The sequence below is a fragment of the Emys orbicularis genome, chromosome 2 (genome assembly GCF_028017835.1).
Source record: "Emys orbicularis isolate rEmyOrb1 chromosome 2, rEmyOrb1.hap1, whole genome shotgun sequence".
Classification (NCBI taxonomy): domain Eukaryota; kingdom Metazoa; phylum Chordata; order Testudines; family Emydidae; genus Emys; species Emys orbicularis.
Window position 1 is genome coordinate 1,263,777 of NC_088684.1, and position 11,748 is coordinate 1,275,524.

Consider the following 11,748-nt stretch of genomic DNA (forward strand, 5'->3'; position numbering starts at 1 on the left):
CAGCCCTGGATCCCCTGCCCGACACGTCCCCATCCTGTGTTCCCCTGGCCGGGCCATGCCACAGCCAGAGCTTCCTGCCAGGGAGTGTTTACGCCATGGGGCTTCCACTGTCCCTGTGGACCTCTGTTGATCTGGGTCGGTTTCAAGCAGTTCCTTAACCACCGTATTCATGCAGCCCAGCCAGCCAGGCGGCACCCACACCTCCTATCCTGCGCTGCCCCCAGAGCAAACCAAACCCTTTCCCCTCCAGTGGGCAGCAATGCAAAGTACAGAGGGAAACTGAGGCACACACATGCTTCATACAAATATGACAGCAAATTCCCACTTTATCTCATCAATGGAAAATAATGGAGACGCTGATACAGAATGAACCGCAAGGAACAGAATTCAGGGCAGATGTGGCAAGTGTGGGATTTTTGTTCTACACACTGAATTCACCCACGCATGTTGTGCTGCTCCCCGCAGGGCGTCTCCGAGAGGAGTGGGGAATGAGGGGGGCTGGGTGTCGTGTGCTGGCTGGGTTGGGACTGGTTACATTAGCAGAGACTGAACAGAATCACCGCTTATGCTAGAGAGGCCTGGGCCTGGATGTGAATGCGCCATGACCGGGAAGCCAGGCCAGCTGCACTTATATCGGGGCTTCTCTGCACGGCCGGGCGGGGGAGGGGGGAAAGCCCCTGCCGGCGCTGGGAGAAGGTGACATCCCTCCCTCTGCTTCCAGCGCCGCCTGCGAGCCCCAGCCCCACCTCGAGCCGGCCCTGGCTGCGAGCCCCCTGAGCCAGACCCTGGTGGAGACATGTACGCGCCGCAGGGCTTAGCGTCCCCAGCCAGTGTTTGCAGCGAGACCCGGTGCAGGGGTATTCGCCGCTGGAACCCAGCACTGGCCACCCTTTGCTCAGCGCAGAGAAGCAAAGTGACGAGATCATCCCTCCTGGCCAAGCCAGAGCATCAGCCAGCTACGCTGGGCGGGACCGTCTCTGGCTCCAGCTCCCTTCTCTTCGTTCAGCATCTCTGCCAAGGGCAGCCCTACTCCCACCACCACCTCCCCTTTGCACGGGAGCTGGGGCTGTGCCCTGCTCCCCTGCCCAGAGGTGGGGCATCCCCCTCCCCCTGGGCTGCCCGGGGTGCCCGTTTCCCTGGCCTCTGTGGCTGTTTGCTCAATGGCCCCTCCGAAGCCCAGGTGGCTAAGTAGGGATTGAGGTGCCTGCTTACAGGTCCAGGGCTGGAAACGTTGGTCTTGTCTGCACTAGCGATGTGTCGCGGGCTGATGGCAGGCTCAGAGCGCGGCCTAGCTGCAAACCAGGACAGCACCGAGCCGCGGGCAGCGCCAGCCCCAGGCCTGTGTCTGCCCCGTGCCCAGCCCCGATTCCTGATGCTGCCCTGGGCCAGTGGGGAAGGGGCCGGGGAGTAAGGCCACAGTGCTCGGCCTCCAGCAGGCTCCCTGCCCCCAGTGCACCTGGCAGCCCCTGTCCTCGCCCTGGAGCCTGCAGGCTCCCTGCCCCGCGCTGCCTTGCACCTGACCACAAATGGTACGACTGGCCCTGAAACAACCTAGTGCTGCCTTGCCCCCCCCCACGCCCCACGCCCCATGGGGCCTGGCCCCCAGGAGCTCTGCTGGCCACGGCGCTGGAAGGAGCCTGTCCCTGGCCTGGCTCCGCGCTTGCCCACCATTAACGTGCGGCGAGCCCTGGTCTGGTCCCTGGGCCAGGTCCCCGCTGCTCCCCCTTTGTGCACAGCCCACTGTGTCTGACACCCCGGCTCTGCCCCATGTACCTGTCGCTGGCGGAGGGCTGGTCTTGGTCCCCTCCCAGCCCCAGCATGCCCCTTCAGGGCCCCGGGCGCAGCTGCCTCCGGCAGGGCACACACTGTGGTCCTGTTCCCACATGCCCGTGTGCTGCCTGCAGGCCCAGCTGCAGGTGCCTGCTGTGCCGTGGGCACAGGGGCCATGCGGGCGCTGGCTGCGGCCGTGAGACATGGTGCCCTGGCACAGGGCCTGGGCGGAGCAGCCAGCCTCGCACCCTTACACCTGCTGTGGCTCCATGCTGGGGGGCAGAGGAGCCTGGAGGTGCAGCCGGGGCCTGGGACTCCCGCGTCCCTTTGTGACGCCTTCCATGGAACTGGCCAAAGGTTCCGGGGCCAGGCCAGCCGGGGGGCCCTGGCCGGGCCATTCGCTGCTGCCCCCCTGCAAAGCCAGAGGGAGGGGGGTGGGTTGGCACATGCTGGGGAGGGCGCCGGGAAGTGGCAGGTGCCTGTTTACCACAGGGCAGGAGGGGGCGCGGGGAGCAAGGGAAGGGGCAGAGCAGGACAGCACCTCTGTGCGCTGTGCCCCAAGCTCCTACTGGCTGGCTGGAGACGCCCTGTGGCCGGGGCCCCCTTCCCGGCTCATGCTAGCTCCCCGCCACCGGCTCCTCCCAGCCCTATTAGCACAGGACCGGCCAGGGGAGCCCCTGGGCTCTGGTGTTGAAGCGGGAGCTTACATCACAATGTCTGCCAGGTGCCCTGCTCATGTCATCACCACCGGCCAGCCACCATCCCAGCAGTGGAGGCCAGAGGGGGGCGCATGGCCAGCTCCCAGTCCACCTAAGGCCCTGAACTCCCTTTCCCCATGGCGTCGCTGGCAGGCGCAAGCCCCTTTTCTCCGAGGATGGCCGTGATCAGCTGCTACGAGCGGCTGAGAATGGAGATCCAGGCGCTGATCACTGAGAACAAGGAGCTCCGGAAGCTGGTGGACTTGATGAAAGAGAACCAGGAGCTGAAAAACGTCCTGCAGAACCAGTCGCTGGGCGGCGAGACGTCGCTGTCCACAGTCGCCTCCAGCAGGTCCAGTGAGAGACAGCAAACCGGTGTCCTCAGCCCAGGTCAGGCAGGGCTCGGGGACAGTGCCGTGGCGGGGGGTAGGCAGCTGGGGTCTCCGGCATGGCCCCAGGAGCTGAGGAAACCCCAGTGTGCTTCGAGGTGGGGCACCCCAGTCCTCTCTAGGGGCACTTGAGGCCCCACATGCTTCCTCACCAGCTGGGAGACCATTTTCTCCAGCGACCTGCTGGTGGCTGGGCCCTGAGCTGTGCACAGGGCATTCCTCCTCTATACGGCCCGTACGCAGCCCTGCGCTGTGCCCTGGGGCAGCCCTGTTCTCTGGGCAGCAGTGCTGCTCAGATGTGGTCCCTGCCCAAGACACTTGCCAGGCCAACCAAGCCCAGACACCCAGCCCTGGCACAGGTGCCAGGCCCTGCTAATGCAAACCCACTGCTGGCTAGATTGTCCCTGCAACGCTCTGCCTCCGAAGGGCCGGCTTTGACTGGAGAGCGGCAGAGGGCTGCAGGTGCCTGGGCGGGATCTCGTCTCTGCCCAAACCCTGTGGAGGGGACGTGCTATGAAGAAAACACAGGGTACAGCTCCCCCAGCACCCCCCATCCCCCCATTTGCACCCCGTCCCCAGCACCCCTTTGCATCCCGCACACGGGGAGCCAGGGAGGGCAGGGTACGCTAGGAAGTGAGGTGGTGTCTGGCAGGCAAGGACGGGCCCTGCTCGGAGGAGGGAGCCTGGCACCCACCCACTCGCAGGCTAAGGGCAGGCACCTCTGGCACTGCCCTCCCTGGGCTTTCTCCCCAAGCAGCGGGGTAGGCGAAGTGCCCGGCCTGGCTCCAGACCCCTGTGGGACCGAGCAGCCGTCACGGCAGCGTGTGCCAGGCTAGGCTATCGCGTGCCCAGGGGTGACAGGCGTTACCAGAGACCCATCTCCACCCCTGCAGGCCCCGCAGCCGGGTCCCCGCTCTTCCGCCAGAGCACCTCCCTGCTGTGGGACGACTCCATTGAGGACGGGCAGCTCGCCAGCAACCTGTTCGGCTCAGGCTCCAAAACATCCTCCCGGGCCAGCAAGACATCCATCTCCGAGGGCCAGGTCTCTGAGGCCAGGGCCCGAACCCCCGAGTCCTCCTACCGGAGCTCCACCGACTCCAGCAAAAAGTACATGCACACCCGGCTGCCCTCCAGTGTCAACTTCAAAGGTAACAGCCCCCGCCTCGGGGCGGGGGGGACACACACACACACACACACACGTGTCTGTGGGGGTGTTTGTGTGTATATGTGTGGAGGGGTACATGTGCATGTAGGGTGTTCGTGTGGGGGCTATGTGTGTATGAGAGGGTGTTGGGGTGTACAGGGGGGATTATGTGTGTATGTGGGGTGCTTTGTGTGTGGGGGGGTACGTGTGTTTGTGGGGGTGTTCGTGGGGGGTAAATCTGATGAGGTTTAACAAGGACAAGTGCAGAGTCCTGCACATAGGAAGGAAGTATCTCATGCACTGGTACAGGCTGGGGACTGACTGACTAAGCAGCAGTTCTGTGGAAAAGGTCCTGGGGATTACAGTGGATGAGAAGCTGGATATGAGTCAGCAGTGTGCCCTTGTTGCCAAGAAGGCTAACATCATACTGAGTTGCATTAGTAGGAGCACTGCCAGCAGATAGAGGGAAGTGATTATTCCCCTCTATTGGGCACTGGTGAGGCCACACCTGGAGTATCGCGTCCAGTTTTGGGTGCCCTGTGGTGGGTTCGATCACTGAAACCCCCTTGGGACTGTCACCTAATGTGCCGAGACTACCTCTGAGCCCGTTTTCTCTGCCAGTTTGGGCCTCCAGAACCCTGCCTTGTCGAGCCAGACACGCCAGTCTGCTCCAGCACAGACCCAGGGTCTGAACCACACGCCCCAAAGCTACAGACTTAACTGAAAACAGCTTAAGAAGTGCTTCTGTCTCCAGCAACCAGACCCAGCTCCCAATGGGCTCCAAACCCCAAATAAATCCATTTTACTCTGTATAAACTTTATACAGGGTAAACTCATAAATTGTCCGCCCTCTATAACACCAATAGAGAGATATGCACAGCTGTTTGCTCCCCCAGGTATTAATCACTTACTCTGGGTTAATTAATAAGCAAAAAGTGATTTTATTAAGTATAAAAAGTAGGATTTAAGTGGTTCCAAGTAATAACAGACAGAACAAAGTAAGTTACCAAGCAAAATAAAACAAAAACACGCAAGTCTAAGCCTAATACAGTAAGAAGCTGAATACAGATAAAATCTCACCCTCAGAGATGTTCCAATAAGCTTCTTTCACGGACTAGACTCCTTCCTAGTCTGGGCCCAATTCTTTCCCCTGGTACAGTCCTTGTTCCAACTTAGGTGGTAACTAGGGGATTTCTCATGACTGGAACCTCCTTTGTTCTGTTCCACCCCCTTATATAGCTTTGGCACAAGGCAGGAATCTTTTCTCTCTCTGGGTCCCCATCCCTCCTTCTAACTGGACAAACACCAGGTTTAAGATGGATTCCAGTACCAGGTGACATGGTCACATGTCCTGTGAGACCCCAGCCTCCATTCTTCCTGGCCTGACTCACAGGAAGGCTTGCAAGTAAACAGAGCCATTTACAACCAATTGTCCTAGTTGATGGGAGCCATCAAGATTCCAAACCACCATTAATGGCCCACACTTTGCATAATTACAATAGGACTCAGAGTTATATTTCATATTTCTAGTTTCAGATACAAGAATGATACATTCATACAAATTGGATGAACACACTCAGTAGATTATAAGCTTTGTAATGATACCTTACAAGAGACCTTTTGCATGAAGCATATTCCTGTTACATTATATTCCCACTCATAAGCATATTTTCATAAAATCATATGGAGTGTAACGTCACACCCCCCAATACAGAAAGGATGTGGACAAATTGGAGAGCGTCCAGCGGAGGGCAACGAAAATGATTAGGGGGCTGGGACACATGACTTATGAGGAGAGGCTGAGGGAACTGGGATTGTTTAGTCTGCAGAAGAGAAGAATGAGGGGGGATTTGATAGCTGCTTTCAACTACCTGAAAGGGGGTTCCAAAGAGGATGGATCTAGACTGTTCTCAGTGGTGGCAGATGATAGAACAAGGAGTAATGGTCTCAAGTTGCAGTGGGGGAGGTCTAGGTTGGATATTAGGAAACACTATTTCACTAGGAGGGTGGTGAAGCACTGGAATGGGTTACCTGGGGAGGTGGTGGAATCTCCTTCCTTAGAGGTTTTTAAGGCCCGGCTTGACGAAGCCCTGGCTGGGATGATTTAGTTGGGGGTTGGTCCTGCTTTGAGCAGGGGGTTGGACTAGATACCTCCTGAGGTTCCTTCCAATCCTAATCTTCTATGAGTCTATGTCTGTTGGGGGGTATGTGTGTATCTGGGGGTAAGGGTGTTTGTGGGGGGTAAGTGTGTTTGTGGGGGGTACCTGTGTTAGTGGGGGATGTTTGTGGGGGGGTACATGTATTTGTAGGGGTGTCTGTGTGGAGGGTACGTGTTTGTAGGGGCGGGGGTGTTTGTGGGGAAGATACGTGTGTTTGTGGGGGGGACGTGTGTATGTGGGGGCACATGTGTATGTGTGGGTGGTACATGTGTCTGTGGGGCTGGCGCAGTTCCTCGGAGCCGCCGTCACTCCGGACACCACCCCCTAAGGGCCTGGCCACTGGGCGGCTCTTCAGGGCTCTGTCCAGTCAGTGCTGACTGCCCCCGGGGGTCTGGGGGAGGGGGGGCCTGGGGGGTCCCACCCATCCCAGGACACAGCACCCCACCTCAACCCACTTCACTCCCTGCAGCTTTCTCCTGACAGTCACCCTGAACGTCCCTTCCTTTCACCCCATTCCTCCTAGCCCCATGGCTCTGAATATCCCCCCCAGGGCCTACACCCTCAGTGCCCCCCCCACAGTTCTGAATACCCCCACTGGGCCTGCACCGTCAACGACACTCCCCCCCCCCCGGCTCTGAATACCCCCCACAGGGCCTGCACCCTCAACGACCCCCTCATGGCTCTGAATACCCCCCAATCTGTACCCTCAGTGCTCCCCGCCCCCATGGCTAGGGTTGCCAACTTTCTAAGTGCACAAAACCGAACACCCCTGCCCCGCCCCTGCCCTGCTCCTTCCCCGAGCCCTTGCTCCGCCCCTTTGCCTAGGCCCCGCCTCCCACTCACTCCATCCCCCCTCCCTCTGTCACTCGCTCTCCCCCACCCTCACTCACTCGCTCATTTTCATTGGGCTGAGGCAGGGGGGTGGGGTGCAGGAGGGGGTGAGGGCTCTAGCTGGGGGTGCGAGCTCCAGGGTGAGGCCAGAAATTAGGGTGTGGAAAGGGGCTCCAGGCAGGGGCAGGGGGTTGGGGTGCAGGCTCTGGGGTGGAGCTGGGGATGAGGGGTTTGGGGTGCAGGAAGGGGCTTTCAGCTGGGGGCTGGAGCTGAGGGGTTCGGCGCGTTGGAGGGGTCTCCGGGCTGAGGCAGGGGGTTGGGATGGGGGAGGGGGTACGGGCTCTGGGCTGGGGGGTGTGGGCTCTGGGCTGGAGCTGAGGGGTTCGGCGCATTGGAGAGGGCTCCGGGCTGAGGCAGGGGGTTGGGGTAGGGGAGGGGGTACAGGCTGGGGGGTGTGGGCTCTGGGGTGGAGTTGGGGATGAGGGGTTTGGGGTGCAGGAGGGGGTTTTCGGCTGGGGGCTGAAGCTGAGGGGTTCGGAGCGTTGGAGGGGGCTCCGGGCTGAGGCAGGGGGTTGGGGTGGGGGAGGAGGTACGGGCTGTGGGCTGGGGGTGTGGGTTCCAGGGTGGGGCCAGAAATGAGGAGTTCCGGGGGCGTGGGGGGCTCAGGGCTGGTTCAGTGGTTGGGAGGGGGTGTGGGGTGCAGCCTCCAGGAGGGAGTTTGGGTGAGGGAAGGGGCTCCAGGTTGGGGCAGGGAGTTGGGGTGTGGAAGGGGGTGCAGGCTCTGAGCAGCGCTTACCTCGGGCGGCTCCCTGGAAGCCGCGACGTCCCTCGGCCCCTAGGTGGAGACGCGGCTGGGCAGCTCTGCGCGGTGCGCGCTGCCTCGGCCCGCAGGTGCCGCCCCCACAGCTGCCATTGACTGCGGTTCCCAGCCAATGGGAGCTGCGGAGCTGGTGCTTGGGGCGGGGGCATGGGCAGCACGCAGAGCCCCAGTGGACACCCCTGCGCCTCGGAGCCGGACATGCCGGCCACTTCCAGGAGCTGCTTGAAGCCAGGCAGGGAGCCTGCCTTAGCCCCGCTATGCCGCCAACTGGACTTTTAACGGCCCGGTCAGTGGTGCTGCCCGCAGCCGCCAGGGTCCCTTTTCGACCAGACGTTCCAGTCAAAAACCGGCCACCCGGCCACCCTATGGCTCTGAATACCCTCACTGGGCCTGCACCCATAGCGACCCCCACCCCAGTTCTGAATGCCCCCTCACCAGAGCTGTCTCTTGGCCAAGCAGCTGGATTTAGCTCCCTCTCCTCTCCCCCCTCCCCGGCCCGGTGCTGGCTCCCCAGCCCCCTCCTTGTTGCCGGTGGCTGTTCTCTGAGCTGCCCTGGGGTTGCCAGTGGCTCTGTGGCGCTGAGGTGCCAGCTGTCAGAAGGAGGCCCCAGGCGCGGCTGGGCCCAGCACCTCCCGGCTCCAGGCCTCTTCTGTGTCATCCTGCTGGGGCTGTAGTGCGGGCGGGCTGGGCCAGGCCTTTCCAGTGCACCCATCCCGCCTCAGCCCCCGAGCTGGTGCTGGTGGCGGGAGCCGGTGCCAGGGCAGGGCCCTGGGGCAGGGCCTGGGGAGGCGTCCGTAGGGGCAGTGCCCGGGATGGACAGACTGGCATGCCCAAGGCAGCCAAGCGCCGGGGCGGTTTGCTTTGGCGGCGTGGCTCGCACTCCCTGGCAGGGCTGGGGCTGGTCTGGTGCTGTGGGGACATTCACCGCCGGCTCTTGGTCCCCTGCAGCCTCCACAGACAGCGTCCCCCACAACGTCTCGCCATGGGACTCCAACCTCAACGACACGGTCTTCACCGACGACATGCCCTTGCTCCCGCAGAGTGCCTCCTCCCCCACCAGCAGGGTCGCCCCCGTCAGCTTCCAGATGCCCCCGACCCCACAGGACCCCCAGCGCCCACCGGACGTCAGGCCCAAGGAGATGACGCGCAAGGTCTTCCGAGCCGCCGATAGGCCCCAGACACAAGGGGCCACTTCCAAGCCCAGCCTGGTCAAAGGTAAGTGGCAGCTACTGTGCGGCCTGCGGGTCGTGGTCACAGCAAGAGCCCCAGGCGAACATGGCCCGGCTGGGGAACCCCCGGTGGCTCTGTGGGAACCAGACAGCTGGGAATGAGGTGGCCCGGCTGGTATCTCTGCCTGTGTCCCGGGGCTCCGGCTGAGAACGGCCCCGGTGCCGTGTCTCATCCAGGGGGAAGTTACCGCACAGCCACGGCCGGGCAGACACGGGGAGGTGTCAGTGTGCACACAGGGCGAGGGAGCCGGGGGCATTGCCATAGAAACGTGGCTTGTTTGCACAGATTCGTGCCTGCCAGTGAGGGTCACCATCCAGCTGATTCCTATTGCTGGCGCCCTGGGGCGGCCGGGGCCAGAGTGGGCGACTCCCTGACCGGCGTTCCTGGGGCCTTGCAGATCACAACCAGCTGACCTGGGAACGCATCGTGGGGGAAATCGCCTTTCAGCTGGATCGCAGGATCCTCTCCAGCATCTTCCCCGAGCGTGTGCGGCTCTACGGCTTCACCGTCAACAACATCCCTGAGAAGATCATCCAGGTAGGAGAGCAGCCGAGGGGTGGGCAGGCCTGGCTCTGCGGCTGGCACGCTGCTAACGCTGGCCTGTGCGCGGAGCTGCGCCCTGGGGTGCTCCATCCCACCAGGGCAGGGACAACAAGGTGCTTTCTGCTGGAGCTGAAGCCAACGGGGCCCCCCCTTGTGTGTACCCCAACTGCCAGGGGGTGGGGCTCATTACCTACCCTGGGCCATTTCCAGCCTGCTGGCGAACACCAGCCCGGGCAGCTGGATGGTCTCATCAGCCCCAGAGCAGCCTGGCAGGGCAGGGTAAGCTCCCCACAGCGCCCTGCCCCTGGGCGAGAGGGGAGGGTCCAGCCCTTGCTCTGCAGCACAGGCAGCCTGGGGCAGCTCGGAGGCCCCAGAGAGGGGCACATTATGCGCTCCCCAATGGGTCGCGATGGGGTACGGCCAGGTGGATGCCTGGCCACTAGAAAAGGGGCTGAGAATCCACCAGCCCATCTCACGCAGGGCCCCTTGGAGGGTCAGGGCTGTGGGTCACAGCAGCGTCAGCAGGGGTTCAACAGGGCCCTAGAGGCAAAGTGCCTAGCCCCATGCCCAGCCCCCTAAGATAGAAAGCTTCACCCTGCCGCAGTCTGCGGGTGGGGAGAGGTGGGACTAGCAAGGGCTGCCCTGTGCAGACAAGGGCTGCTTAGCTTCGTAGACCCGAATGGCTGCACCAAGGGGCCAGCGCCAGGGCGCGACCCACGCTGCTGACGGGGCCACACCTGGGCAGACAAACCACGGGGAAGGTTCCCCGAGCATCAGGCAGCTCCATCTGGCAGGGGGACAGATCCTCTGGGGAGTGTCTCCTAGGGAAGGGGTAGGAAGCCATGGCCACTGCGTTCACAGCCAGAGCCACCCGCCCTCAGGACGAGCCTGCCCAGGCCCTGGGCTGCATGGATGGGATGGGCACTGACAGAGCTCTTCCCCCTGAAATGTACACGGACATTCGAACTAGCCCTTCCCGTCCTGTGGCCATGCTCCAGGGACACAGGCCCTGTTGTAGCGAGGCAGCTCCCCAGCCCTGCCAGCCCCAGCTCCCCAGAGGGGTAGCCCCTGGCCCAGCTAGCCCCCCAGCCCAGCCCACCCAGGCTCCCGGCTCCCCTGCGGGGCAGCTCCCAGCCCAGCCAGCCCTGGCTCCTGGCTACCCAACGGGGAGCCCCTGGCCCAGCCAGTCCCCCTGACCCAACCAGCCAAGCCTGGCAGGGCAGTCCCCACCCAGCCGGCCAGGCTCCCATCTCTGACAGCAGCCGGCACCCGCTGTTCAGAGGACGGTGCAGGAGCCCTGCAGTATCAGTTGTGGGGTGAGCTGCCCCAGGGGAGTTCCTCTGAGCCTGTCCCGAGGGGCTGGCTCCTGCCCTGGGGGCTCATGCCCATCTGAATTCTGAGTTAGGGTTTAGCAGTGACTCTGGCCAGCGGACTCTCATCCCATTTCAGACTCCGACATGTAGTGGCAGTGAGTCCCGCAGGCTGACTGTCGGGCTGAATCCGGTCTCCTCTGTTCTGCCCCCCCGAGATAAGTTAACTGGGGTTTCTGACCTCAGGGTGCCCAACCCCTCCCCTCAAACTGCTCCTCTTTTCCAGGCATCCACCAACGCCATCTCCAATCAGGTGGATGAGCAGCAGTGCACAGCGATGACGCGGCGCTACCTGGAAATCATGAACCGCCTGAAGGCGGTGGGGTACAACCCATGCATGCACCCCAGCTTCACCGAGTACATCGTGAACGCCTACGGCATTCTGCGGGAGCGGCCAGAGCTGGCCGCCTCTGAGAGCGGCTCCTACAACAACGTGGACTTCCTGCGCAAGGTGGTGCTGGAGACGGTGCCCGAACCCGTCCGGGACAACGCCCTCATTCTGCTCGAGTGCCTCGCCCAGCTGGCCAAGGACGACGGCAAGCCCATGTTCATCTGGTGAGCCCAGGCCGGCCTGCCCGTGCGCCGCAGCGAGCCAATTAAACATTCAGCAAAAGGCCCGATGCCCCAGAGCTTCATTTGAGACCAACGCGGCTCGAGAGCCAATGAACTTTATACCAACGCTCTCCGGGCCTCGTCTCCAAGCCGTGCCCCGGACCAGCCCCCTGGTAGTCTCGGCACATTAGGTGACAGTCCCAAGGGGGTTTCTGTGATCAAACCCGTCACAGGGCACCCAA

General features: G+C 62.3%; 1 protein-coding gene across 1 annotated transcript; it reads left to right on the top strand.

Moving 5' to 3' along the window:
* Positions 1 to 2,644: 2,644 nt before the first annotated feature.
* Positions 2,645 to 11,513, top strand: SPATC1 (spermatogenesis and centriole associated 1). The gene is made up of 5 exons (XM_065400127.1): positions 2,645 to 2,825; positions 3,751 to 4,005; positions 8,760 to 9,026; positions 9,439 to 9,578; positions 11,181 to 11,513. The coding sequence occupies exons 1-5, from the start codon at positions 2,645 to 2,647 to the stop codon at positions 11,511 to 11,513; spliced, it is 1,176 nt and encodes a 391-aa protein (XP_065256199.1).
* The last annotated feature ends 235 nt before the right edge of the window (positions 11,514 to 11,748 follow it).

Bases quoted from the DNA above. Each gene is read 5' to 3' on its own strand.
- SPATC1 (XM_065400127.1), top strand. From the start codon at position 2,645: ATGGCCGTGATCAGCTGCTACGAGCGGCTGAGAATGGAGATCCAGGCG. The intron at 4,006-8,759 runs GTAACAGCCCCC...GGTCCCCTGCAG, and splicing joins CTCCAGTGTCAACTTCAAAG to CCTCCACAGACAGCGTCCCC. The intron at 9,579-11,180 runs GTAGGAGAGCAG...CCTCTTTTCCAG, and splicing joins TCCCTGAGAAGATCATCCAG to GCATCCACCAACGCCATCTC.